The sequence below is a fragment of the Drosophila serrata genome, unplaced genomic scaffold (assembly GCF_035046125.1).
Source record: "Drosophila serrata isolate PLE 108 unplaced genomic scaffold, ASM3504612v1 contig_293, whole genome shotgun sequence".
Classification (NCBI taxonomy): Eukaryota; Metazoa; Arthropoda; class Insecta; order Diptera; family Drosophilidae; genus Drosophila; species Drosophila serrata.
In genome coordinates, this window is record NW_028257191.1 from 2,366,139 (window position 1) to 2,392,205 (window position 26,067).

At 35.4% G+C, this 26,067-nt stretch overlaps 1 protein-coding gene and 1 non-coding gene across 4 annotated transcripts in view; both read left to right on the forward strand.

Moving 5' to 3' along the window:
* Positions 1-26,067, forward strand: part of Bx (LIM domain-containing protein Beadex) — a 72,862-nt gene that overhangs the window by 41,151 nt on the left and 5,644 nt on the right. For 2 of the 3 annotated variants that reach the window (XM_086836742.1, XM_086836743.1), the window contains exon 2: positions 25,598-26,061. In XM_086836742.1, the coding sequence (XP_086692868.1) occupies positions 25,598-26,061 (464 nt within the window). Of the gene's footprint in view, positions 1-24,558; positions 24,913-25,597; positions 26,062-26,067 lie in introns of those variants that run through there. The other variant, XM_020950706.2, reaches the window with a different exon arrangement.
* TRNAP-CGG (transfer RNA proline (anticodon CGG)) lies at positions 24,213-24,284 on the forward strand. Its single transcript has one exon. It is a non-coding gene; the product is annotated as a tRNA-Pro (tRNA).

Genomic DNA, 26,067 nt, shown 5'->3' on the forward strand with positions numbered 1-26,067 from the left:
TACACACACTCAGTGGGGGTAAGGAGTGTGTGTGTTTTTGGGGTGGTAAACACACACACATTCACACACACAGAGACATATGTCAGCAGCATGCCAATTAGCCTGGCCAACATCAACGGCAGTCGTGGCACGGAATGAGGGGCAACTTTGTTTCGATTTTAGAATTTATTTCGGTCAACAGAACTTATTTTTAATTACACACACCCATAGAGTGTGTGTGCTATTTGTTGGTTGCTTTAAATTTAATAATTCTTTGGTTATTTATAGAAAACTGACTTTGAGATAATTGCCAAGAAGATTTTCTGTTATTTTGGTTTAGTTTCTATATGCCTCTGATTGATCGATTGTGGCCCAAAGTGAGTGTGTGAATGAATGAATGACTATTGGCCGAGTGCCATCTCAAGTCTGTTGATGGATGTGTCAAAGATGTGTTGAACAAGAGTTAACATTGCGCCAAACATTTCACACTTTTTCCTACACATTTGCATAGAGATAAGATAAGTAACGCCCCCAACTAAAATGTTCTTTTTGCTTCTTTTTCTTCTCTTTTCAGGTAAGTTTCAGTAAGCAAAACATTCATATACATTCATTCATCACATGTACGTAATGTAAACATAAGTTTGAGAAGCGCGTAGAAGGGCGTTTGGTGCTATAAAATGCCAGCGGGAATAACGGTAATTACCCCTCCAAGCTCTTAATTCTGGGCCCAAAGCAAAGCTACAGCTGAAGGCCAAAAGGCTAGCGCATATTTTAAGGCCAATTAAGCTGCAAATTATAAACGTTTTGTCGGGTGGCCTTAACAGTTTTAACCAGTTTTGTTGTTTTTTTTTTTTAATGCCACCTGTTTTACGCATTCATTACAGTTCAGTTTTGCCCGCGGAAGTGCTTTATTAGAAGGCTCCATGGAATAGTATCAGTCTTTTGAATTGATCGCTTTTCCGGGGCGTTATTAGGTGTAATCTTTTTGTGGCATTCCAGTGACTCCCCCGGGAGGGGAAGCTGAAACATTTTTAGTGATTTTATGGGCTTTATTAGATTTCCAGCATGAGTTTTGTTTGTTTGTTCTTGTTTTCTTTTTTTTTTTTTATGTCACTACACATAGCTTGCAATAAATTTCCGTGATAAGAGCGCAAAGTGGCTTGCTTTTGTGTTCACAGTGGATTTCACTCTGCGCGTTCCCATTGTTGTGGTGATTTTTTATTTCTTTTACATATATATATATTTTTTCTGTTTTGATTCTGGCAATGTGTGGGCCGGTCTGCTGATAATTTCAATTAAAATTAATTAAATGTATTGAAAACACACACACACAATGTCTTCAACGCTCTGCAGGCAGGTCCATTAAATGCAACACTGACAAAATTAATTGCCACTTTTTCGCATTTGGCAGTGCAACAAACGAAAATGTCAAAATGAAAAACAAAAAGAAAATAAAAGAAAGGAAAAACAGAAGAAGAAATCTGTGCGGCGGGAGATGTGGCAGGCTGCATTGCAAATTAGCAATTGCCGCTGTTGCCGCCGTTTTTGCCATGTTGTTGCTGTCGTCAGCGGAAGTCGCTGCGAATTTGTGGAGGAAATGACTTTGGACCCGTGCCGGCAATTGGATTAACAGGGAAAGAGGAAAAGAGAGGGACTCACAGAGAGGGAGAGAGAATGAGAAGAGTCTGTCATCTGTTCGCTGACCCACAATCAACTGGCAGCTTGCAACATCCACATAGACATCCCATAGTTAGATTTGCCATGCAAATTGATTGCCAAGTCTTTCCAACACTAACAGGTGAAATTATGGTATAACTGGATGTGGTATCCGAGTTAGTAGCTCTCCAAGAGGAACTAAAGCATAAAAAACGCAAAGAAAACATTTTTAGCTTGAGAATTCTAGCAATTAAAACTTCTCCACGCTTTGCCTGCCATGTACCAGCAAAGCAGCAATAACAGCTGTTAAGTTCTGTAAGAAGCAAACAAGAGAGAGAGAAAGAGCTACACTTTAAGAGAGCTTAGCATTTTTTTCTCTCCAATACCAAGTGAGTTACATAAAAGAGAGAGAGAAGAAAAGCTGAAACTGAGCGAGGCAGAGAGAGAGAGTTTCTTGTATATAACTCTAATAAACTAAACAAATTATCAATGCATGAATTCTTCTTTTTCGCTTTTCCTAACATGTACCAGCAAAGCAGCAATAACAGCTGTTAAGTTCTGAAGAAAGCAAACAAGACAGAGAGAAAGAGCTACACTTTGAGAGAGCTTTGCTTTTGTTTCTCTCCAATTACAATTGAGTGACATAAAAAGAGACAGAGAGAGAAAACAGAAACAGAGTGAGGCATAGAACTTTAATAATCAAAACATTTAGTGCATGAATCCCTCTTCTTTGCCTTGCCTAAAATGTACCAGCAAAGTAGCAATAAAAATATAGAAGTCTAATAATCAAAACTAGCAAGATTAGGGCATGAAGCCCTCTTTTTCGCTTTGCCTGACATGTACCAGCAAAGCAGCAAAACAGCTGACAATTTCTGTTCAGTAGCGAAGCAGAAAGAGAGAAACAGAGCTCTACTTCCTAAAAAAGCTTTGAATGTATTTAATAACAAGTTACTAACAAATTTATCAAAAAAGAACCAACATGTACAACAATACAAATTAATTTTCCACCATGGGTGTTAATCATATAGATTAAACCACTTAGTTATAAGCATCGGGCGAGTCACCGTAAATAAGAAATTAAAACTGACAGTATTTATCAAAGTGTCAGAAGTGAAGGTATTAAAGTAGATACCACTAAGAGATATCATATCTCTTTCCACCAACTTATGCAAACTAACTATGTAAATCCGTACTAACAAATGGATTTTACATTTCACTCACAAATGGTTCAGCATGTGGCGTTGCATGTTGAATGGGAAATGAGGCAAGAGGAACAACAGGATGAGGATGAGCCAAAAGCAGAAGCAGAAGCAGCAACAGCACACATAATATGTCTAAATCATGTTACAAAACAATTTAGCAAACAAACTGTCCAAAACATGACAACTTAAAGCGTCGCTTGAGACAGGAAAGGAGGGGAAAGCAATGGCAGTAGTGCTCTTGACGTTGATGAGTCGAAATGTATTGTGAATGACATATTCGAGGGAGAGAAAGAGTATAGCTTTTATTTTTTATGATTATGGTTAAGGGGACTTTCAAATTACTCGAAAAATTATGCTTGTTAATTTCCAAGCATAAAGAGGAAAGTTTTGTAATTAAATCAGACGGAATATATAGGGGTGGCAAAGTCTTCTTTTGCATTCTCACACACCACCCCCAAATAACAACAATAAATTTCCTGGGCCGAAGGGGTTGGCAAAGTGTTGCAAGTACCTGCCTGCCACGCCAACTGCAATTACAGTGAGCAACTGCAACTGCAACTGCAACAGCAGCAGCAGCAACTGCAACAGCAACAGCAGCAACACGCAACGCGATTATATATTATATATATACACGATTCTGGCGTACATAACTGCACATGATAATGTCATAAAATTAAATGGCCACACTTGTTGTAGCTGCCACCGCTGCTTTAATTAGAGTTTTTCCAGGAGGAAATTTCCTTCTGTTGGCTGGCAAAACAAAAAAAAAGGAGTCGGCTTGTCCGCCGCAGCGCACAGCTATAAATATTATAATTATCAAAAAGTGCAGGCAGCGAGCAAACGCTCCCTCGAACGTCGACGAGCAATCGTAATTGAGTTAATTAACACGCCACAAAACGCGGCAGGCGATGCGATGTGAGGGGCAGCAAGGCGGCAGCAAGCAGCAGGCATTTAATTGCTTGTACAAAATAAGCAACATGAGGAGCAACAGCAGCAACAGCAACAGCAGCAGCAGCAGCAGCAACAGCAGCAACAGCAACAGCAACAGCAGCAACAGCAACAGCAGCAGCAGCAGCAGCAACAGCAGCAGCAACAGCAGCAGCAGCATCAGCAACAGCAACATGTTGCCAGCGGCTATTCGGAAGTCTTGAGGAGAAGAAGAGTTCACAAGTCAGTTATCGATCATCGAATTGGAAGGTATCCCCCGCATCTCTGACCCGATTTCATCACTGCACCGCCGTTGCAATTTCAGTTGCAACTTCTCATTAGCAACTATTGGCGATCCAGCAGAGCGCAAAAGCCCAACCCACATTACCTTGGACAATGACAAGGCTGCAAAAAAGACGAATACACCGTAAAAAGTCACACTATATTCATAGATCATTAATAAAATGATGGAGAATTAATGATATTTTGATAAACAAGATAAGTAACGACAATATAATGAATTAGATGTGAAACGCTAACTTGGAAAATGATAAGCCTGCAAAAAAGATTATTATATAATTAGTAAATTGATCTAGAAACAAAGATAAACTAATAATAAGATCCATAACGCCACCATAATAATTAATTGAAGCTGAATCAAAGACAAAATAATAATTATGATGCGTAACGCCTTAAAGAGGCACAAAACATTCAAAGATCAAAAGTTAGTTAAACCAAAGTAAAATATAATCTTATAAATAAGATACGTAACACCATAATAATTATTAAATTATCCTGAATCATAGAAAATATTATAAAAAAGATGCGTAACCACATTACATTTGAAAACCAAGACTGCAAAAAAGCTGATTACCTCATTAGTTAATTAATCCCGAACGTAATACAATATAATGAATAAGATGCGTAACGCCATTAGATCTGTTCTTGGTATTGAATCCCCTTTGGAATTGTCTTGATTTAAGCCTTTATTGTTTTTTGTTTTTGTTTTCTTCGGTGCACTCACGTAGCCAACGACGACGACATCATTAAAAGTCGAAAAGCAAAACAATTATGGAACTCATTGAAGCCAATTATTAGTAAAAACAGCAGCAACAAGTGGCTGCATCAACGAGGAAGCAAAGAATAAATACAAAAAAAAACGAGAAAAGGAAAAAATTGAAAGTCCCCTTTTGCAGTGGTTGGATGGTTAAATTGTGGTGCTACTGTGTGGTACAGTAGCAAAAAAAAAAAAAAAACACACAACAAAAGACATGTGGCAAAAAGGGCAACACAGTAGCGAGTTAATGAAGCTGCCAAGGAATGCAGACTGGAGAAGATGAAGCCGGAGAAGGAGTTGCAAGCTCAAGGAGATGGTGCAACATTGGTGGGGCATGTGTGCGGTGGGGAGCGACTTCACACATAAATGGGAGCAACATGTTGCCGGTTGTCAGTTGAAGCAGTTGAAGAGCTATGGAATTGTGGAGCTCTCAGAGGAGCCGGGAGGCAAGGCCTTGAACTTCTGTGGCGGCCCTCGCCTAGCAACATGCTGAGTGCCGTTGCGAGCGGCCACTTGCAACAATTAAGTTCCATAAACTGCACATAAAAGGCAACGAAGATGTCGCAGTTGGAGTCGAAGTCGGACATATCATGGCCACTTGGCGATCCAATGCGATCCAATCCAATGCGATGCGATGCCTCCTTAATAATGTCATAAAAATTAGAACGGCGTATTAATTGGCAGCGCAGCGGCAGAGCAGCCGCAAAGTGCACTGGGAGAAATAGTTTTGGGAGTGTAGAAAAGAGGAAAAAGTGGGAAATTGCCACATAAGGCTTTGCTAAGTTGGTTAGTTATAATATTTATATATCTATGTATAACTCAGGGTTATGATTTTATTCTTACTAATTAGTTTTTTAAATAAATTGTTAGCTGAATTTTTGTTAAGTTAGTATTAATTGTGGTTTAATAATTCGGTTTTATGCTTTTATGTGTATTATTTCGTTTTCTAAAAAGAATTTTTTGAGAAGCACTTTTGAATTTGAAAAACATGCCATTGTAATTTTTATATATTTTGTGATTGACTATTGGATCACTTCCACTATATATTTATTAAGTATTATTATTTGTTTGATTCATAAATTTAATTCTTTAAGATATTTGAATTTTTTTAATTATGTGTATTTTGTGGTAGACTATTGGATCAGATTATTGGAACTTATAAACTCATTTTATTTCTGTTTTTATTTAGAAATAGTTTAGATAAAACCGTTTTTGGCTTTTACAAAAGAAAATAGAATCAAAAAATAAATATAAAAATTAAATATATAAGAAATAAATTAATAATAAAAAAATATATTTTTTTTAAGGTTTCCGATTATTTATTGCTCAATTATAGAATAAATGTAAAGTTTTTTTTTAAACGGATTTGAAGAACCGACTAAAAACAACCAACTAAAAAATTAGCAATTTAAATATACTTAAGAAATATAATTTATATATAATTTATACATATAATGTAACGATTTTTTATGTTTTGTAAGTTTTTCTTTTTTTTTTCACCACCAAATTTGTTGAAATGCTAAATAATACCCTAATTTTCTCCCAGTGCCGCCACATTTGCCGCTGACTGCGTGTGGGAGCGCAACGTGTTGCTGGCTTTTGGCATTTGTTGTTGTTGTTGTTGTTGTTATTGTTGTATTTGCTTTTGTTTTTTGTTGCCTCTCGCGCGGGTCGACTGCAATTTTGCGCAAATAAAATAAATTGGCAGCCAATTAAGCGAACGCTGCCGCTCGCTGCTCGCAGACATCAGAACAAAAGCATAAAGGCAGCAAATTAAGCGCGAAGATGGATACCGCAGAGAAAAAAATAAATAAATAGAGGAAGCTGGGAGCAATAGATACTCGAGGGGGGAGGGGAAGGGGAAGGGGGGATGCAGCGACTGGCAGCTAAAATCAAATTTAATTAACGGAAAAGCAACCAACTAACAGCAACTAATTAAAATCACAGGCAACATGTTGCGGGCAACAATTCAAATTTTAAAATACTCTTTGAAAGTAAAGTCAAGGGCATAAAAATATGGCTAATAATCAGGAAGGGTTTTTTTTTTTTATATAATAGAGATTTTTATTATTCCCTATTAATAAATATTAATAACTTATAATCCGTTCTATGCTATAATATAATATAATAATATCTAATATAATACTATATAATATATTAAAATATATTATTATATAATAATATTAAATATTACATTCACAATTACTACTAATTTTGAATAGTTTCTTCCATGGAGCTTATAGAGCTTTGTTTCTATTACTTTTAATGTAATATATTCTGTCTAAAAATACTACAAATTTGTATTGTTTAGTTCATGAAGTTTAAGAAGCTTACTTTTTAGGCTGTGATATTATATATTTCATCTACCATTACTTCTTATTTTTATATGGATTAAAGCATTTAAATCTATAATCAAATAAACCTTTTTATTAGAAGCCTAGTAAAGCGAAGTTTAAATACTTTTCGGAATTTTCAATACTTATCAGTACATTTCCTGCAGAAAATATTGAACATATTTCTACTTTTTGATGTATTTCATAGAGAATCATGTAAGAAAGTTCTCTTCAGTGAAATATGATCCCCAAATAAATATTTTACTTTAGAGTATCTCTTATTTCGGTGTCACTTCCCAGTTCGTATGATATTCTTTCCACTATTTTCAATACTTATCAGTAAATTTCCTGCTTAAAATAATGGAATATTTCCTACCCTATTTTAGTATTTCTTAAAGAATTATGCTTAGTTTACATGTAAAAAAGTTCCCTTAAGTAAAAAATAATCCCCAAATTAATATTTTACTTTTTAGAGTATCTCCTATTTCGGTGTCACTTTCCCGCTTCGTATGGCATTCATTCATTCATTCGTTCGTTCGGTTAGTTAGTTAGCCAATTACATGACAAAATCTTATATGATCGTGCAAATTGTATTTTTATTGCCAATTATTTATTTATTTCGTTTGGCTTTTGTGTCTGGCTATTGAATTGAATTGCCGCCAGTGAATGCCGCTGTCGGGCAACAAAATGTTATGAGAGTTTTGCTTTTGATGCTAAGGATTACTAAATACTGATGCGACAACATTTATGGGAAGTTATTCGAAGTGCATTTCAAGTAAAATATATATAAATCGGAGATTGGTGTAGCGTCTATAATCGACTGCTTTAACATGTCGTGATATTTGAATTTTAATTTCATAAAGAAAAAAAATTATAATCAATTAATTGTCATTTTGTTGTCGTCCCAATCGTTTTGTTGATTGTTTAACAATTTGTATTTTTTTTTCCTTTACTGCCAACCGCATTTTGTTCATTCATTAATTATCATTAATCTATACGCTTAATTTGTATTCAAAGCAATTAAAGACGAGTATATTTGTTGTAGTGCAAACGATTTTTGTGTTATTCTCATTTGTAGTTTCAATATGTTTATGCTTACCGATCGAGGCGATTAATGAGAGGTCAGGGGTCAAGCATTAACAGAGAACTGCTTTTGGCATATTTTTCATGCTCAAATAAATAATATTCAAATTTCGATTAAACGTCATTGCAAATAATTGCACACAAACACACTCGTGTGCATATGATAATTAAAAACAACAATAAAGCAAGAGCAGTAAAAAAAGTGCCCATGGAAAATGCGGAAAAACACACAAAAATTTGAATAAAAAAAATGCAACAGAAACAAAAACAAAAAATTAATAAAATGGAGGAGTTGAGAAAATATAAAAAAGCAACAAAAATACAAAAAAACAATAACAGAAAGCCCGGCGTAAACACAGTCGGTTGCACTTGAGTAATTTCATATAAAACATAACCAAGCAGAAAGGATATTAATAAACCGACATAAACCCGCTCTGGCACACGCACACAGACACAGGCACGCATACGAATGCAAAACAGGGTCTTAGGAAGGACATTTACCTCCTAGAGGGGGTTTTACATAGCTATAGGTTTACTATATATTAATATTATATATTATAAAAGATTAGTTGATATCTTAAAAGAAGAATATTTCTTTTAAAAGATCACGAAAGAATTTTGAATTATTTTCTTCTTTTTTATATAATCTATATTTTTACAAAATGTAAGCAAATAATCGATACTTACATTGCTTTTTTATTATATTATATATTATATTATATTATATTATATTATATTATATTATATTATATTATATTATATTATATTATATTATATTATATTATATTATATTATATTATATTATATTATATATAGTATAAAATCGATAAACAAGCAAAGTAAGTATCGATTATTTGCTTAAATTTTGAAGAAATATAGATTTCATAAAAAATACTTTGCTTTTTTATCGATTATATAATATATATTATTATTATATTATATATATTATATAATCGATAAACAAGCAAAGTAAGTATCGATTTCATAAAAAATAAGAAAATAATTCGAAATTCTTTAGTGATATATATATATATATATATATATATATTATATATAATCTAAGGTAATCTAATATAATCTAAGGTTTCATTATCTTTGGATTTTAAATTGAGATCAAGTTGGTTTTGTTTTAAACCACATTAATAGAGTTTTTCTTACATGGATCCTTTGTCTACTGATGGTCAAAGGAGGCTTTTTCGTTGACACCAGGAATACTGTATTAATTTGGATTAGCTAGTTAATCTTACTAATTAGTATTCCTTTTTGAACTATGATAGATTATGGAAGCTAAAAGTATATAGTACAATTTCGAGTTCAATAAACAATTTAATAAGTTACTTAAAAAAAAACCCAATTTGATTTCTTTTTTAAGTTCTAACTATGATCAGTTATATAAGTTAAAAGTATATAGTACAATTTTAATTCAATAAACAATTTAATAAGTTACTTAAAAAAAACCCAATTTGATTTCTTTTAAAATTCTAAAGTTACCTTTCATATAGATATAGAAATACTAATATTTGTACATTCCACAAAGCAATAACAGGTGCACTGTCCATTTCCATTTCTACTTTCTTCCCCCCTTTCAAGGACGCTCCTGGTCAGACCCGCACACACACACTCACACACACTTACACACACAATCACACACACTCACACACACACACCAAAGTGGCTGACATTGGCAGCGTTGTTGTTTCTGCATTGCCATCAAGTAAATCAGTGTCCAATGTGTAAATAATTTCCATTCGAATGAGCAATTGTGCATTTTTAACCCACACACCATACACACACACTCTCTCTCTCTCTCACACACACACACTCTCTCTCTCACACACATGTGGATGCTGCGCTTTTCATACGCAGACATCGACAGACATCGTCAACGTTTAAAATCACATGAAATTTTATTAAAATGAAGTAAATACGGTGTAAACGTGCTGATAAAACGGTTCGTGCTCAGCTGTGTGGAAGGAGAAATATATGGCTGTGGGATTGGGTTTGTAAGGAGAAGTCAGTGTGGCAAGCTACACTGTCAGAAAATTATAAGGGGATAAACTAAAGGAAATAAAAATTAAGCTATATTAAGATATAATTTCTGACCAACAAAATGTTAAGCATATTATTTAGTATAAGGTTTACTTGTAAAAATAACCTGGAGTGCCATTTTCCAGGTTTTTCATCACTAGTTCATCAATAAAAGTGCATTATAGTTAATGAATCACCGATGAATTTCTATACAAATTACAGGTGAAATGAAGATAGGCAGTATTCTAAGCTATTATCAGTAAAAAGTGCGTAATTTATTAAAATTTATTTATACCAGCAATTAATAAACTATTTACCAATGATTCATTTAGAAATTCAGCAACTGTTCATCAACCATTCATCCCCAACTTCGAAAACATTTTATCAACTTTTTAGGCTCACTATTTATTAACCATTTTCGAATGATTCATGTTGAAATTCCGCAACTGTTCTTGAATGATTCAATTACAAATATATCAACACTTCATTGAGCTTTTAGACCAAGAATTCATTTACTATTAGTCATTGATTCACCCACTAATCCATCAACTATTCATAAATGATTAATCCAGAAATTCGTTAACTCTTTGGTAAAATGTTATAAACTTTTTAAAAACATTTTATAGACCTTTTAGTCAAATAATTTGTCAACTATTTATTAATGATTCAACCTCAAATTCATCGACTATTCATTAATGATTCATTTACTAGTTGGTCAGCACATTTGGTAACATTTTATCAAAATTTTATGCAAATAATCAAAAAATAATCAAGCAACTATTCATAAATTATTCATAATTATATTCATCTTTTAATTCATCAATGATTCATCCACAAATGATTCGCACAAATTCGTTAACATTTTTTCAACATTTAATCAACTTTTTATGCTAAAAATTCATTACCATTCTTGAATGTTTTAACAATTCATCCACTATTCATCAATGATTCATCCACTTATTCATTTTATCAACTTTGTGGCCAGTTTTTGCTAATTTTCCCATCTTTAACATATCATTCTTAGGAAATTTTTCATGTGTTATTTACCATATTCTATTGTTAGAGCATTTAAAAGTCGCTCGAGCCATGGAGGCTCGTTCTTGGAAGGCCGTGAGGTGGCACTGCAGAAAATCCCTTATGTAAATATGTCTTCTCCTTGCCAGCCCCCAGGGGGAGTCCCCGGCATTATTGTGGTCAGTGGACGAATGTGTGTGCGCCCTGTTATTAATGACATCGCAGAATGCCGAGAGATGTTTACTTCGCCGCCGAGGATGCGGCATGCATCCTGTAGATGGAGCAAAAATTGGAGATTGGGAGATTGGGAGATGGGAGATGGAAGGAAGCTGCTGATGATGCTGCCGATGATGGCTCCTGGGCCAGTTAACCGTTATTTAATGTGTCTGTAATTTTCGATTCGATGCGAAATGTAATTAACTGTAATGCTGTAATGCAAGCATTTTGGGCCCTGCCTCTTTGTATGTCTCGTGTGTCCCTGTGTCCCAGTGTGTGGTCAAGTGCTGGCCGCTCTTTATCTGTGTCTTCAAACAAGCAAATTAAATCGTCAATTATTATCATCGTCCAACTGCCGGGTACTTGGAACAGACCGACCGACCGGTCGATGAGTGTTGATCAAACAGCAATTGACACAGTTGGCCAACAACAATAGCGGCGAGTTTAATAAATATCCATCGCACTCTCTCTCTATCTGACCGATTGATTGGCTCTCCCCTGATTAATTAATGTCCCCCAGGGGGAGGAAAAAAAATAAAGAAGAAAATCAGTGCGAAAAGTTAATCAGCAGCTGCACTTATGGTGTAATGAGCAGGAGGATGGTATTAATAATTAATTGAAATCGGATGGTTGCTAATTTGATTATCCTGTTAACATTTTTGTTACACTTTATGATTAATTGCATAAACTTTTACATAATTAGACTAATATTAAAATGAAATTGTATCAGTTAGGTAGTAAAAAAGCTCAAGTCTAATGTCGCCTTGATACCCTAAGCTCATTGTCTAAGCATTTTGTTTAATTATGCTTAAAATTAATGAAAACCTTTAATTAAACACTGCTCTTGCTAAAGAACATGTTGCGCAACACCCAAATAAAGGGATATGTGTTTAGAAACATGTTGCGCAACACACAAAAAAGGTTAATGTGCCTAGCAACATGTTGCTTAACACACAATGATGCTGGCAACACAATGTTATATATGTTGCAAAAGTTTATTGACCGTTTTAAATTATTCTATAACCATTTTAACGGTTACGGTTTCATAAATTATAATCCATTATCCGGTTAGGAATTATTTTCTATAATTTCACCCCCCCCCCCAAAGACCGACTTTTCCAAGCCCACTCTCTCTAAGCTCGTTCCTAACGATCAAGCATCGACATTCTTTAGTTGCAAACTGCAAATAAAACAAATAACTTGAACTCAACTTGGCTCGCTGATTTTGCGCTAATTAATGTGTTTTCCACAAAATTAGCAATTTGCGCGCAAATAGAAATTGCTTCGATCAGAATCGGAATCAGACGTAAAGTCTCGAATCGCAACGGATTGAGATTGGATCGATTCAGATCGGTTCGAATTGAATCGTAACGAATCGAATCAGACGGAGAAACGGGTTGTTGTGTTGTGTTGGTCGTCACCAACTTTGAATGGCAAACAGGCGGCGGTGAATGGAGCCGGAGTCGAAGCTGGAGACGATGGTGATGGCCGGGGGAAGGTGGAGTCCAGTGGAGTCCAAGTGGAGGACAACGGGAGTGCGGCCGGACGCACAATTAATTAAGTTGACGTTGACGTTGACGCTGGTCGGAGTCGCTTTGCAGCTCTGCAATTCGGAATGCAACTGAGGCATGTGAATAGTCACGGGCACAAATGCAGTTACACAGGGAGAAAAATGTCAAATATATGAGAGCTTAAAATTAGGAAAATGGTAAAAGTAGCACCTGGAATACCAAAAGAAGATTTAAAAGGTGGATTCCGGACATACATTGGTGACATTTCCTTTATCAAAATAAATGTTTCAATGACAATATAATATTAAGATGCGTAAGAGAAGAATCCCTTAAAATTCCCAAAAGATTCTAGTAAAACCGTGAATACATGCAGCTTCTCAAATGTGTATTCGATAAAATTTTAACTGTATCATTCTGTGTATTCGTTCATATACATATCTGTGTCATTTATATATATATTATAGATATATCCATACCTATTACCAGTGACAACTCATTTATAAGATGCATAGAACGAAATCCATAATAATTCCAAATTATTCAAGTAGAAACAGCCATATAAAAGACTTTTAGCTTTATACAAGACTTTTAGAAGGTGGAATTTACTTTGCATTACAACTGAAAATAAAATATTAAGATGCATAAAAGAAAGAATCCCTAAAATTCTCAAATGCTTCAAGTAGAAACAATTATACAAAAGACTTCTAAGAGGTATCTTCGGTCATGTTTAGATTTTAATTGACATTGCATTGTCATAATAAGTTTAATCAATGACTATGTAATAATAAGATGCGTAAATTTTTTTTATTTTTGGATTGATATTAATTAATAAGTGAAAAAACAGTATAACAAATTTATCTTAACAACACATGAATGGATTTTAAATTAAGGCCAAACTTACTTGAGATGCGTAAATCATAATATAAAACCCTGCTCACACGAGATATTGAAAATATTTCCTATAAAATGCGATCCATTTAGCTGAAAAAATATAATATATAGAATATAAGAATAAGATGCGTAAAGCAAAACCAAAACCCTGTTAAATAATTTCTCATTCAAATCAATGCTAAAAACTCTCAGTAAAAAGAAATCCCAACTATTTCCCGCAGTGCAGCCCCATTGCAATGATCTAAGAATCAATGTGATAGTAACAAAATAAAATGTGCTTAGAATTCCCAAATAGTTCAAGTAGAAACAGCTGCACAGAAGGCTTTTAAAAGGCAGATACGTTTATAAATCAGCTCCTGTTGTCAGGATAGCGATATTTAAAACATTTAACCAAAGATAATATAATAATAAAAACCTTGTTCAATGATTTCTCACTCAGTAAAAAGAAATCCCAACTATTTCCCGCAGTGCAGCCCCATTGCAATGGTCTAAGAATCAATGTAATTAGTGAGACTGGACTGGACGAAGGAGCTAATGCAGCAGGAGACGCAGGTGCTGATCGTGGGGCTGCCTTGAGGAGCATTTCCTTTTGGTATCATTTATGATTAGGTGGCATGCCGGCAGTTAACTCAGTCGAACACGAACGGAGAGCGAGCAACATCCATCGTTTAATTACAACCGCCACGCATTTGGCTGCAACTGCAACTGGTGGCAGCCGCATCCGTTACCAACATGGCCAACTTAATTGAACGTAATTGCCAGCCACTTGAGAGCCGGCAGCCAGAGAGCCATTGCCATTGGATCTCACAAACTGGGGACACCGCAGACTCCATGAATTGGGTTTTGCTAGCAGAGTGTTAAAGTCTAATTGAAATTGTCAGATGGGGAAAAAGAGGCCTGTGGCTTTTGATTCCCTGTCAAATGATCAGCAGGTGTGGGGAATCCCTTTAACTTATATAGAATAGTTTAAGTTCCAATTGAGTTTGGCTTCATCGTATTATCTCAGATCTTTCCCAGCCTCTTGTTTGTTCTCTAGCCATCTTTTTTTTTTTGATCCACTGTGACCCGATCTGGCGGATGCTTTCACCTAATTAACGCCGCTTCATCATGGCTGGCAACTTGCAACTGGCAACATTTGCAGCAGATGCGGCAGTTGCAAACTGCAGACTGCATTTGGCATTGTGAGGCAATTAAGCTCTATTTGAAGCTGGCTTAACGACTGCACCCAGAGTGGAGTAGAGTGAAGTGGAGTTCACTTTAGAGAGCCCCAGATCGGATCGGATCGGATATTAGCGCTGTGGGCTTTGCACATGACGTGTGCGTGTCGCCATCCTCCAAGTCCAAGTCCAACTCCGACTCCAAGTCCGAGATCCAAGCTCCAAGCTCCAACTACAACCCCTCTGTGTTGGATGCTCCTCAGTCCATAAAAGCGCAATTTGTCGTAATTGTTTAAGCAGAAAGAAATAACAGCGAACGACAACAAAACGACACAAGGCATAAAACAACTTAATAAAAATTCCGCTGCTGTGTCGTACATCGTTGGCATTAACCAAGGAGTTACACAGAACAAAATTAAGACAAGCCTTAACTATAATCTTTGACAACAAGGAAAGTAAGTGGTCCAAAATGAAGCAAAGTTTAACTAAGAATATATGTGAATAAACAATTTGTTGAAATTGTCTTCTGATAACAAGAGATCTACTTATGAATATTAATATGGCATAAACTGAACTTTTGATTTATTTATATCAATTTAGAGAAAATACCCACATTTATAAATAGTTTCAATAAGTATTTCTGCACTAGAAGCAATGTTATTCGAACTAGATTTGTTCTTACATACTTTAACATTAATTAGTATTAAAGATTGACTGGAAAACTAAAAAATAACATATAGTCTTTAATATAAGACCTTAAATATCGTTAACCTTAATCTTCAGTTTTTTTATTTATCGAAATATATCGATTTTAGGATTATAGTATCGATATTTTTAACCAATTTAAAAGCAGTGTTATGCCAAACAGGTGTTACATTCTTAACTACAAACTTGTGCTACAGATTAACAGGAATAGTCTGAAATAATATATCGGTTTTAATATCATACAGTACAAAATTCATACCTTAATCTATCAAAAGTTTTTCATAGAGGTATGAAAATTTTCAAAAATTATACAAAAATGGTGTTTATGTTTTGTTTTTCCGATTACATTGGTTATATATGTTTAACAAAATATGGACTTAGCCTAGCGCAACATTGAAATATCGATTTGTGCATCGACTTTTGTGTTAAAAATCGATATATTATCGATATATCAATCATTTTTGACATGCCAGCTGTTAATAATATCTGTTCTCACAGTATTTTTTTATAATTCGAAGTATGAATCATCTATAGGAACCATTCTCTATATCCTTTCTCTTAGTTATTAGAATGTATTATGTTTAAGCAACTCAGCCTCATTTTTTTTAAGTGCATCGCCCTTTTTTGGGTCTTAGTTTCACGCCCTCCCCAAAAACAAAAGTCAGTAACAAATCAAAATAAAAGCACAATGTGTCGGTGACGGGTCACCAAAAAAAACAAAAAAATTCGAAGGGTGATGATGGTGTTGGTGATTCCCCGGCATAAATCTCACTTAACACTTGGGGACAGTTTCAGCACAAAGATGAAGAGTCTGCAGCGGCATGAAGGAGATGAAATGCGTACAAATAGATTAACAAATAACGGCAACAATAACTACATGTAACAGTGTTGCCTCCATATGTTGCCACCACGATAAATACCGTAACAACAACAAATAACTGTAGCACAAAAAAAAAAACAATAACAACAACTACACAATAATAACAAGAACAATTGTCAGGAGGAACAACAAAATCGAAAGCAAGTCGCATAAATCAAAAACAAGCCCAGCAAATGCGGGGTCGATGATTTTCCAGTGGGGTGAAATGGAGGATGAGGTCGGGATTTTGGCCAGAATTGGTGAATGTGGGGCGGGAACTTGCTTCATAAGGGGAAGAGGGATAAGAGCACTGATGGGGCACTGCATGTGGCAGCATTTGTGTTCTCAAATCGAGGAGAGAGAATCCAATGGGGTCCTCAATTTTCCTCAATGGCACTTGGCGAAAGGACTCGGAAACGGAATCGGAATCGGAATCGGATCAGACATACCAAAGAGGAGTAGGGAGCATTCAAACAAAAATGGGCGACAATAGATATTGCCTTGGAATTTGGATAGTGGAGGGTCCTTCATCTGTGAAATGTTCAAGTGCTCAACTTTGATAGTTCTACGTCAAGGATAAAGTCTTTTTTTATAACTATTAAACATTTTAAAAGGTAACTAAGGTCTACAGAAATCACTAGGGAGTGTGAACACTTTTAAAAGAGGGGTATCAAATTATGACACAAAATGTTTTATTGTAAATTGTTTTCCAGTATCATCAATAATTTAATTATTTCAATGTACAGAGCTTGTTATAGTATATTAGCAATATTAAGCACTTATCATTATCATTATTCACTAATTCGCGTTCCATTTTCATTGTTTCAAGTTAATGAAAAATAGGACAATTAGGAATGTAGGATTAGGTAAGAAAAGAGACTTTGGTCACACTGAATATTGGTCTACACTAAAAAGGACATTGTAAAAAAAAGATCTAATTAGAAATCGTTAAGAATTAAAGCAATCACAATATAAACTACGTTAATAAATTCAAGAAATTTCAATTGTTAACAAAAATAAAATAAAATTTTATACAGAATTTGGTACTTAAAACGTTTTGGTTGCATATTGATAAACGCCTTTTTAGGAGTTTTTAAAAATTCGATTGATTTTCTTAACTATTTTAATTTTTAAAAACTTATTAACAGAAACACTTCATAAGGACTTGGTTTTCTTATTAAACGTTATATTATAATGTTAATAGCTTAAAAATACAAATATTTAGAAAGGATTAATCGGAGCTCTTAATACACATTTGTTTTCATACCTCTTAGGATATTCCCATTTTGATTTTTCTTTTTTTTTTTTTTGCTTCTGAAGTGGACAGGACACTCAAGGTTCGATTGCTGTCAATGGCAGGACCAAGTGTCGCCACTAGATATCCTGCCCATCCTCCTCCATCGCAATCCAGTGTGTGTGCATTTGATTTTGATTGGTATTTATGGCAGTTTAAGTGCGTTCAAGAGCGGGGCCACAATGGGAGTCCGCAATTACTCGCAATGGGTATTTAATTGTTGTGGGTTCGTCGGTCCTTTGAAAGGACACCCCAACAACCCACAGCTCCACCTCCACAGGCTTCAAGGAAAGTTTTCACAAAAATAAAAAATAAGTTAGCAAGAACAAGCACTGGGTAAAAAAAAACAATATAAAATGGCATAAAACATGTCCCAAACCGTTGCAGGACTTTTTGCCTGGTTGCGCAACATGTTTCCATGAGCAGTCCCCTCACCTGGCTCAGTTTCGTGCCCGGCTGGACCTCCTCGTCCTTCGTCCTTCGTCCTTCGTCGTCTTCGTTTGCATTTTTATGGCATAAAAATTAAAAACGAATTTTGATTGTTTTCTTGTTTTTCTTTATATTTTATTTTAATTTTCCCTCTCGTTATTTATACTTTTTCTTCGGCTGGTCTCTGGCTTTGTTTTAGTTTTCATGTCGCGTACTTGATGTGTTTTTCTTTTTTTTTATTTAATTTTTTTCTCTTTTGTTTTTGTTCCCTGGGTTTTTGTTTCTCCCTTAGCCATTGTTGCTGGTTAATTTGTTGTTGCTGTGCCATAAGTTGAAGTTGCCTGTGAAACAGTGGGAAGCCTTGCATGGCCAAAGGACATTCTCCCAATGAAGTTGGATGCTAGCTGGCGTGTGTGGGAGTCCTTTTCGGGGGTTTTTTCTGTAAATATAATTTTCGTATTTTTATTTTTATAAGCTTGAAGGGTAATATAATTTTATTACGAGGTTTGTCAGGTTTTTTTTTTCAAACTTTAAAATTACTAAAAATTAAAAAAAAAAACATTTAATTTTAAATTTTTAATTTTTAAAATTTATTGTGTTGTGTTAATACTGTGAAAACTTACAAAAAAAGTCTTTCAAATTAAAATAAGTTTATTTAAGTTTATTTTTAGCTTAGTTATGATCACTCGGTATACCAATCCTCAGTTTTGGTTGCTTCTCAACACTGGTTTCTTGAGTTTTCAGACAAATTTTGGAAATAAAAGGTGGTCATACTAATTTTTCATTTTTGTACTTTTTTATATTATATTATATTATATTATATTATATTATATTATATTATATTATATTATATTATATTATATTATATTATATTATATTATATTATATTACCTTTTTTTAAATATATTTTCATATATTTGCAAATAAGATCAGTTTTTATATGAACTAAAAAATATATAATAGATATATTTGTAGTAAGAACATTTGTCATAAGAAGAATACGAAAATTAATAGGAATAATAATGGAAAAATATGAAAATGGCTAATATTTTCTTAAGTAAGGTAAGGGTATACAAACTACGACTTTAAGATAGCTTAGCTTTCCTTTCAGTTTTCCTTCTAGCATTTCCCTTGGCTCTTAAACTCTCTTTAAGGAACCAAAATAATAATAGTTTGTTAATAAATACTCAATTATGTAATAGCTTCCATTGTTTATCATTAGCAAATTAGCATTGTATATTTTCAAATATATATTATATGGAAAAAATATATTTTTATATCCAAAAACCACACACTCAAATCCCTTTAGTGCATTATTTTAATCAATTATGGCAAACAAACGTAAAATGCCTGCACATTTCACATTTCACCCTTTAACCCCTTTTCCCCCCTTTGACATTTTTTATTCGCATAATTTTATTATAAATATTTTTCCAGCCCCACCTCAGAATTGCCTTCACTTCTTCCGGTTCTGTGCGAATGCAAATTAAATTTACATTTATTTTTCGTGACTCGATGCAAATTTACGCAATGCGAGACAGGTGGTAAGGGGGAGGGGAGGGATGGGGTAGTAAGGGTATTAAGGGGTGGCCCACTGATGGGCGGTGGGCGTGGTCCCGCCTGTCTCTGCCGCTGCACGCTCAGCACGTTTATTCGCACTTAATTCGCACTTTTTGACACCTTTGTGCGTTTTTCCCCCCCGTTTCGGAATCCCCAAACGAAAAGTAAATACGAGTCCTGCTCCTGCTCCTGCTCCTGATCCTGCTCGCTTGTCAGCGGCATAATGTGCAATGTGTCCAGAGAGAAAGGCGCGAAAAATTATGCAAAATAAATTAATTACCAATTACGGGGGGTTTGGGCGGTACAGGCGGCACAGCTGTTGTCCGGGGATTTCAGCACACACAAACACACTGCAAATGGGGGAATCCCCCTTTAGGGGTTGCAAATGTTGGTGCGTTTGTCACACGAGTTGAGCTCCCAGCCCAGCCACTAATTAGTGTCATTAAAAGCACTGCACCCTCCCACATGAGAGAGAGGGAGAGAGTACCCCTTAAGCGGGTACGTTGAAAAGTGCATAAAACATGACACAAAATTGCAGTGACCAAATAAATAAAACATAAACCATAAACCAACCGCAGAAATCAACTTAATTCCAAGAGGTTCTCATTCTCATACTCATTCCCCCCTCATATCGTACTATATAGTAGTAGTGACTTCCGTTGACTTGCGTGCAAACGTGTAATTTTCAGCGGAGACTTCACTCTGACCTCCCCCCAGGATCGAATTGGGGTTAAAAAGGGTTTAAGTTGCGACAAACTTGGGTCACATGCATATGCATAATTACAGAGTGCCCCGTCCGGAACGGAATGGAACGTTGGTAGGTAGTCCTCCCCCCTTCCCAGCTTAACAAACTAAACTGTGAAAATGCCAGAGGGTCCAATGGTATTATATATACCTATAGCTAACCGGAATACGATCCTGGGCACGTGAAATTTGAATATTGATTGGCTTTAATGAGCGTCGTTGGTCGCGCAATTAGTTTGCACAAAGGGGTTTGAGGAAGTTCACCTAACCCCCAACCCCAAACCGGAAGTTGAGGGTTGGAACTAACGGATTAGGAGCAAGTCCATCAAGTCCGTGGGGGGAGGGACTTTTAGACCTTCCCCATGATCACTTCAAAGAGGGTTTGAGGAAATTCACCTAACCCCCAACCCCAAACCGGAAGCTGAGGGTTGGAACTAAGGGATTAACTAACGTGGGGGGAGGGACTTTTAGTCCTTTCCCCATGATCACTTCAAAGAGAGAGTAGGGGGAACTCTAACTAAACTAATTGCATTCATTTTGCATGGAAGTCAATCAATCAATCTGGCTGAAAGATCACTTGCCTGGCGACGCCTATCTACCAAATTGGATGCAAATTGAAAAGCATTTTGTGGGAATGTAATGCATAAATTAATTGGCCAACACACCCACACACAGCAAGAAAAAGAGTGAAAACTATGAATCCGCAATGAGAGGCGGGAGATAAAGCATCGATGCAGCGCTAAAATTGTGCAATTGTAAATGAAAATCTAATATGAAAGCGTTTCCAAGCATCGCTTAGAATTCGATTTCATTTGTCTAAAACTAAATAACAATGCAGTCTGGTGCAGTCCGTGGAGTCCGTGGAGTCTGTGGTGCATCTGCATCGGCCAGAATTGAGTTCCATGTCCAATGGGATGGGCCCATTTCCCATTTCCCATTTCCACATCGTGTGCTTTTGGCCAGTTCATCCATCCCTGTTATTGTTTGAAACGTCGCGTTAAATTTACATAAATTGATTTGATTGAATTTTTATGAGTCGCCACAGTCAGAGAGCCAGAGTCCACCAAACCTCATCCTGCATTTGCATGAATCTGCTCTCCATTGGCCGCCGGCTGATGACTTTTCGGCCGGGCCAACTCCGGCAGCCGTCTAATTAAAGTCATTTCCAGCTGCTGCTGCTGCTTCTCCTACTGCTGAACCCTTTGCCTCTGTGCCAAATCCCATGCCCCCATCTCGTCCATTACCATTCACTCTTGGGGCCGTGGTCAAGTCGAGGTCACAGTTGGCGCTACATGGCGCTGGGCTTAATGCGAGCCATTTGGCCCAGACCAGCATTGGACACGGGACTGACCAGGGCAATCAGCGGAAAGAGAGACGGCCAAAAGCAGAACCAGACGCACACAACCAGCGTACATTGTTGCGGGGTGGGGTTATATGATTACACTTGGAGAAAAAAAAAGATCAATGAGGAAAGATGACTGATGAGATGGGATCCTTTTTACAGGAAATTTCTGAAGGAAATTGGGAAAAGGACCTATAATAAAGCACTGAACCTTAAGTCAGCTAATTTCTCAACCGTCCCAATCTTGCCCAGAATTTAAATATTGGACTCATATGGTCACATTAAAATATAGTGGCTAAAAAACAGAAAAGTTATATATTTAATTAAGCCTACGGAAGATATTCTGTGAAACAGTGGTGCTTAAACCCCATTTTCTTCGCCGGAGCATGCTTCCACAGAATGTAAATAATATATAAATATGGTCACATTATATTTTAATGGCTAAATGTATAGACTTTGAAAATTAAATATTTATTGTCATTGCTACTTTTAAATAAATATTAAAAATATAATATAAAAGTAACTATTATTGAGCTCGTAGCTAGCCAGATTTATATACATCTTACATACAATTTTAACAAGTAAATGTTTTAATAACTAATAAATAAAAACTAATATTGTAATAATAACTAATAATAAATATTTTACCAACTTCTAAAATACTTGATAAATAATGATATCAAAACCTAAAATTAAATTCAAAGCAACGCTTGCTTTCAGTAATTGTCTCAACTATTACAAATTATTTAAAAATAGTGCAAGTGACAAGCTTATGTCTAGTTTTTTTTTTCGCAGTGTACAGCGGCTGCACCATGGCCGAGGCATTGCATACTTTTAGGGTATCCCCCCTCCCCCCCCTCTCGGTCGTTGGCTGAAATTTGCACATTGCAACAAACTATTTAGCGCCGACGAACGGTTAAGGCCTACGGCAGGCGGGGTAGCGCCAATTTGTCATAAATCTCGTTATTTTAAATCGCCGTTTGGCATTTCATGTGTGTGTGTGTGCTCTGGAATGGAAATGGAAATGGGAATGGGAAAGGGGAAAAATGAAAATGGGAACGCCCGGTTCTTTGTTTGCATTGATTTGTTGTTGGCTTCTCGCAGTCGTCGCCAGTTAACGTTATCAAAAGCGGCCCAGTCGAGGCATAAACTATTTTTTATTGGAGAGGGGAAGAGAACTATTTAAGAGTATCATTTATTATTATTATTATTTTCCCCTAAATTAAGGCCTTGGCTGTGTTTTTGAGAATAATCGGAGCCAATTTTAAGTTCTGATTTTATATTGAGTTTTCAGAGTATTAACTGTAACATAAATTGTACTTTTTAACTCTATATTTATATATTACATTTTAAAGATAATTGGGGAAACGTTTATCAATCATAACCAATTATAATTTATTGGGTTACAAAGACTTGCTTTATACATATTATTGAAAATTAAAAATATAAATCTTTTCATTATAAATCAGTTTTATGGTTAAATTTACATTTGAATAAGAAAAGGTTTTTTTTAACATATTTATTTTTAGAACGATAATTTTAATTTAAAATAATAGTATTCTTAACGCTCCAAAAATATATATTATTTAATTTAATAGATTACTTCTATAAACTTTTATTTTGTAATGTTTGAATTTACATTACAAGAGTAAGTAAACTTTCTTAAAATCATTTTTATTTGTATTTTAATTATAATATAGTTTAACTATTATACTATTTTTGTCTCGATAAAATAATATAATATATTAAAGAAAAATAATACTTCATTTAATAGACATTTTTTTTAAAACAAAATTATTTTTTCCTGGTAAATTTTTTTCAAATGAGTAAAAAACCTTTCTAAAATATACTATTAATATTAATTAAATAATGTAGTACATATATATTTATTTTTGGAGGAATGTTTTTAAATATCGTAAAATATCTTCATCTTTATTACGAGTACATTTTATTGTAATATTCATATGTTTTTTATAAATTTCTTGATTTTTATTTATTTATTTATTATTGTTTTTAAAAGTGTTTTTAATGTTTCGTTGTATTATATTTACCTTAAATATTACACTAAAAAGGTGCTATTTTTTATTTTGTTCTTATATCTCAAAGATAATGAGTGTAAAGTCATTGCGATCGCTAAAAATAAACATTGTTGCAAGACGAAGTCGAATTCGCAGTACTGCAAATTCCAGATGGGCTTTTCGCCGCCGCTGACCTTGTACCGAATTGGCTCGTTGGTCTAGAGGTATGATTCTCGCTTCGGGTGCGAGAGGTCCCGGGTTCAATTCCCGGACGAGCCCAAGTTTCTATCGGTTTTTTTTTTTTCATTTAATTCTTTCTTTTGTTCGTATTGTTTTTATAAATTCCAAGCCGGGTGAAAGGCCATTTCCCAAGTATTTAAAATATATATTTAAATATAAGAACATGAATTGATTTCCCAAAATCAGCCCCAAAGTATGCCACAAAATAGCGATCGTTGGTTCGGTGGCGCCACCGGCGTCAGCTTTTGCAACACTCGCCGCTTGGCCACAGCTGTTGAATGCCGTTACATGGTTAAAGTGTGGCACCATTCACCAACACTGTTTCCATTAAGAAGCCTTCGCTTCGAGAATTTTAATTTAACGCGAGAAAAACCCGTGAAAAGTCCAGGGAAAAGCCTAGAAAAGCAACATGGACTTCCTATACAACGCCAGCGTGCAACGCGAAGACAATGAACGTATCAATTTCTACAACATGGACAAGTTTTTCGTTCCCTATGAGGGCACATCCCCTCTGCCGCCGAAGTGTGCTCCGCTGACGGTGTCCGTGTGGTCGCCGCTGTTCATGCTGTCGCCACCAATGCGGCAGCAGCAGCAGCAGCAGCAGCCTTCGATACAACAACAAACGTCCAATTATTGGCTAGATATTGATGATGCCAGTTTCAGATATGTATATATAACTCTTTCTCAAAACACAATTTAATATTCTCAAGAAACAATGCATTGCAGCCTCTCCAGAAGAAAGTTGTTTACATTCTATGCATGAGATGTTGAGTTAGGTCTTCGGCCATAATTACCAGAAATAATGCTTTTACTACCTTAAGAAAGCTTAAAAACATGTAATAGTAAAGTAAACTCTATAAAATGAGGCTAAAATATTCTAAAATCCAAGTAAAACATGTTAAAGATCATATTAAGTGGTTAGAAAAGATGTAAATTGAATACTGTATGGTTACTTTATCGAAATTTAAGGCAAAAGTCAATGCAATATATGAATTTTTATATTAACATAGTAATAATATATGATGTAAATCAATATTCTGTATGTTATACCCGACAAAAACAATAGAACAATAATTTAAGTGACATTTATAACATATTTTTTGTGATAATACGATATTATATAGTTAAAAGTGATATATTTCGGTATTTAACAATTAATAATCTTCTTGCTAAATTATTATATTGAATTTTTCTCTTTATAAACATTTCTAATAGTGTTATACTTTGGTCATAGGCAGGTTTATATATACAATTCAAACCCTATATATTATATATTATAGAATATTATATATATACATATTATACATTAAAGAATATTTTACTAATACCAATCTTTCCTCTATTTTTTCTAGATGATGACTATGGACATAACCAAAACCGAACCCGGACTCGTCGGGCTTTCCTCTAACCAACAGCAGCAGCAATCCCAGCAGCAGCAGCAGCAGAACGCCGGCATGAACAGCCAGAACAACGGACCCAATCCCAATAGCAATGGGAACAACAATAACAACGGCCATGGCGGCGTTGTTAACGTGGTCAACTCTGGCGGAGGCGGCGGTGGCGGCGGCAATGGCAATGGCAATGTCCAGAGCATAGCCGCTGCTGCCAACAACAATAATAATAATAACAACAATGGCAGCCAACTTTGCGCCGGCTGTGGCAAGCACATCCAGGATCGGTATCTCCTCCGAGCCCTGGACATGCTGTGGCACGAGGATTGCCTCAAGTGTGGCTGCTGTGACTGTCGCCTGGGCGAGGTGGGATCCACGCTGTACACCAAGGGTAACCTGATGCTCTGCAAGAGGGATTACTTGAGGTGGGT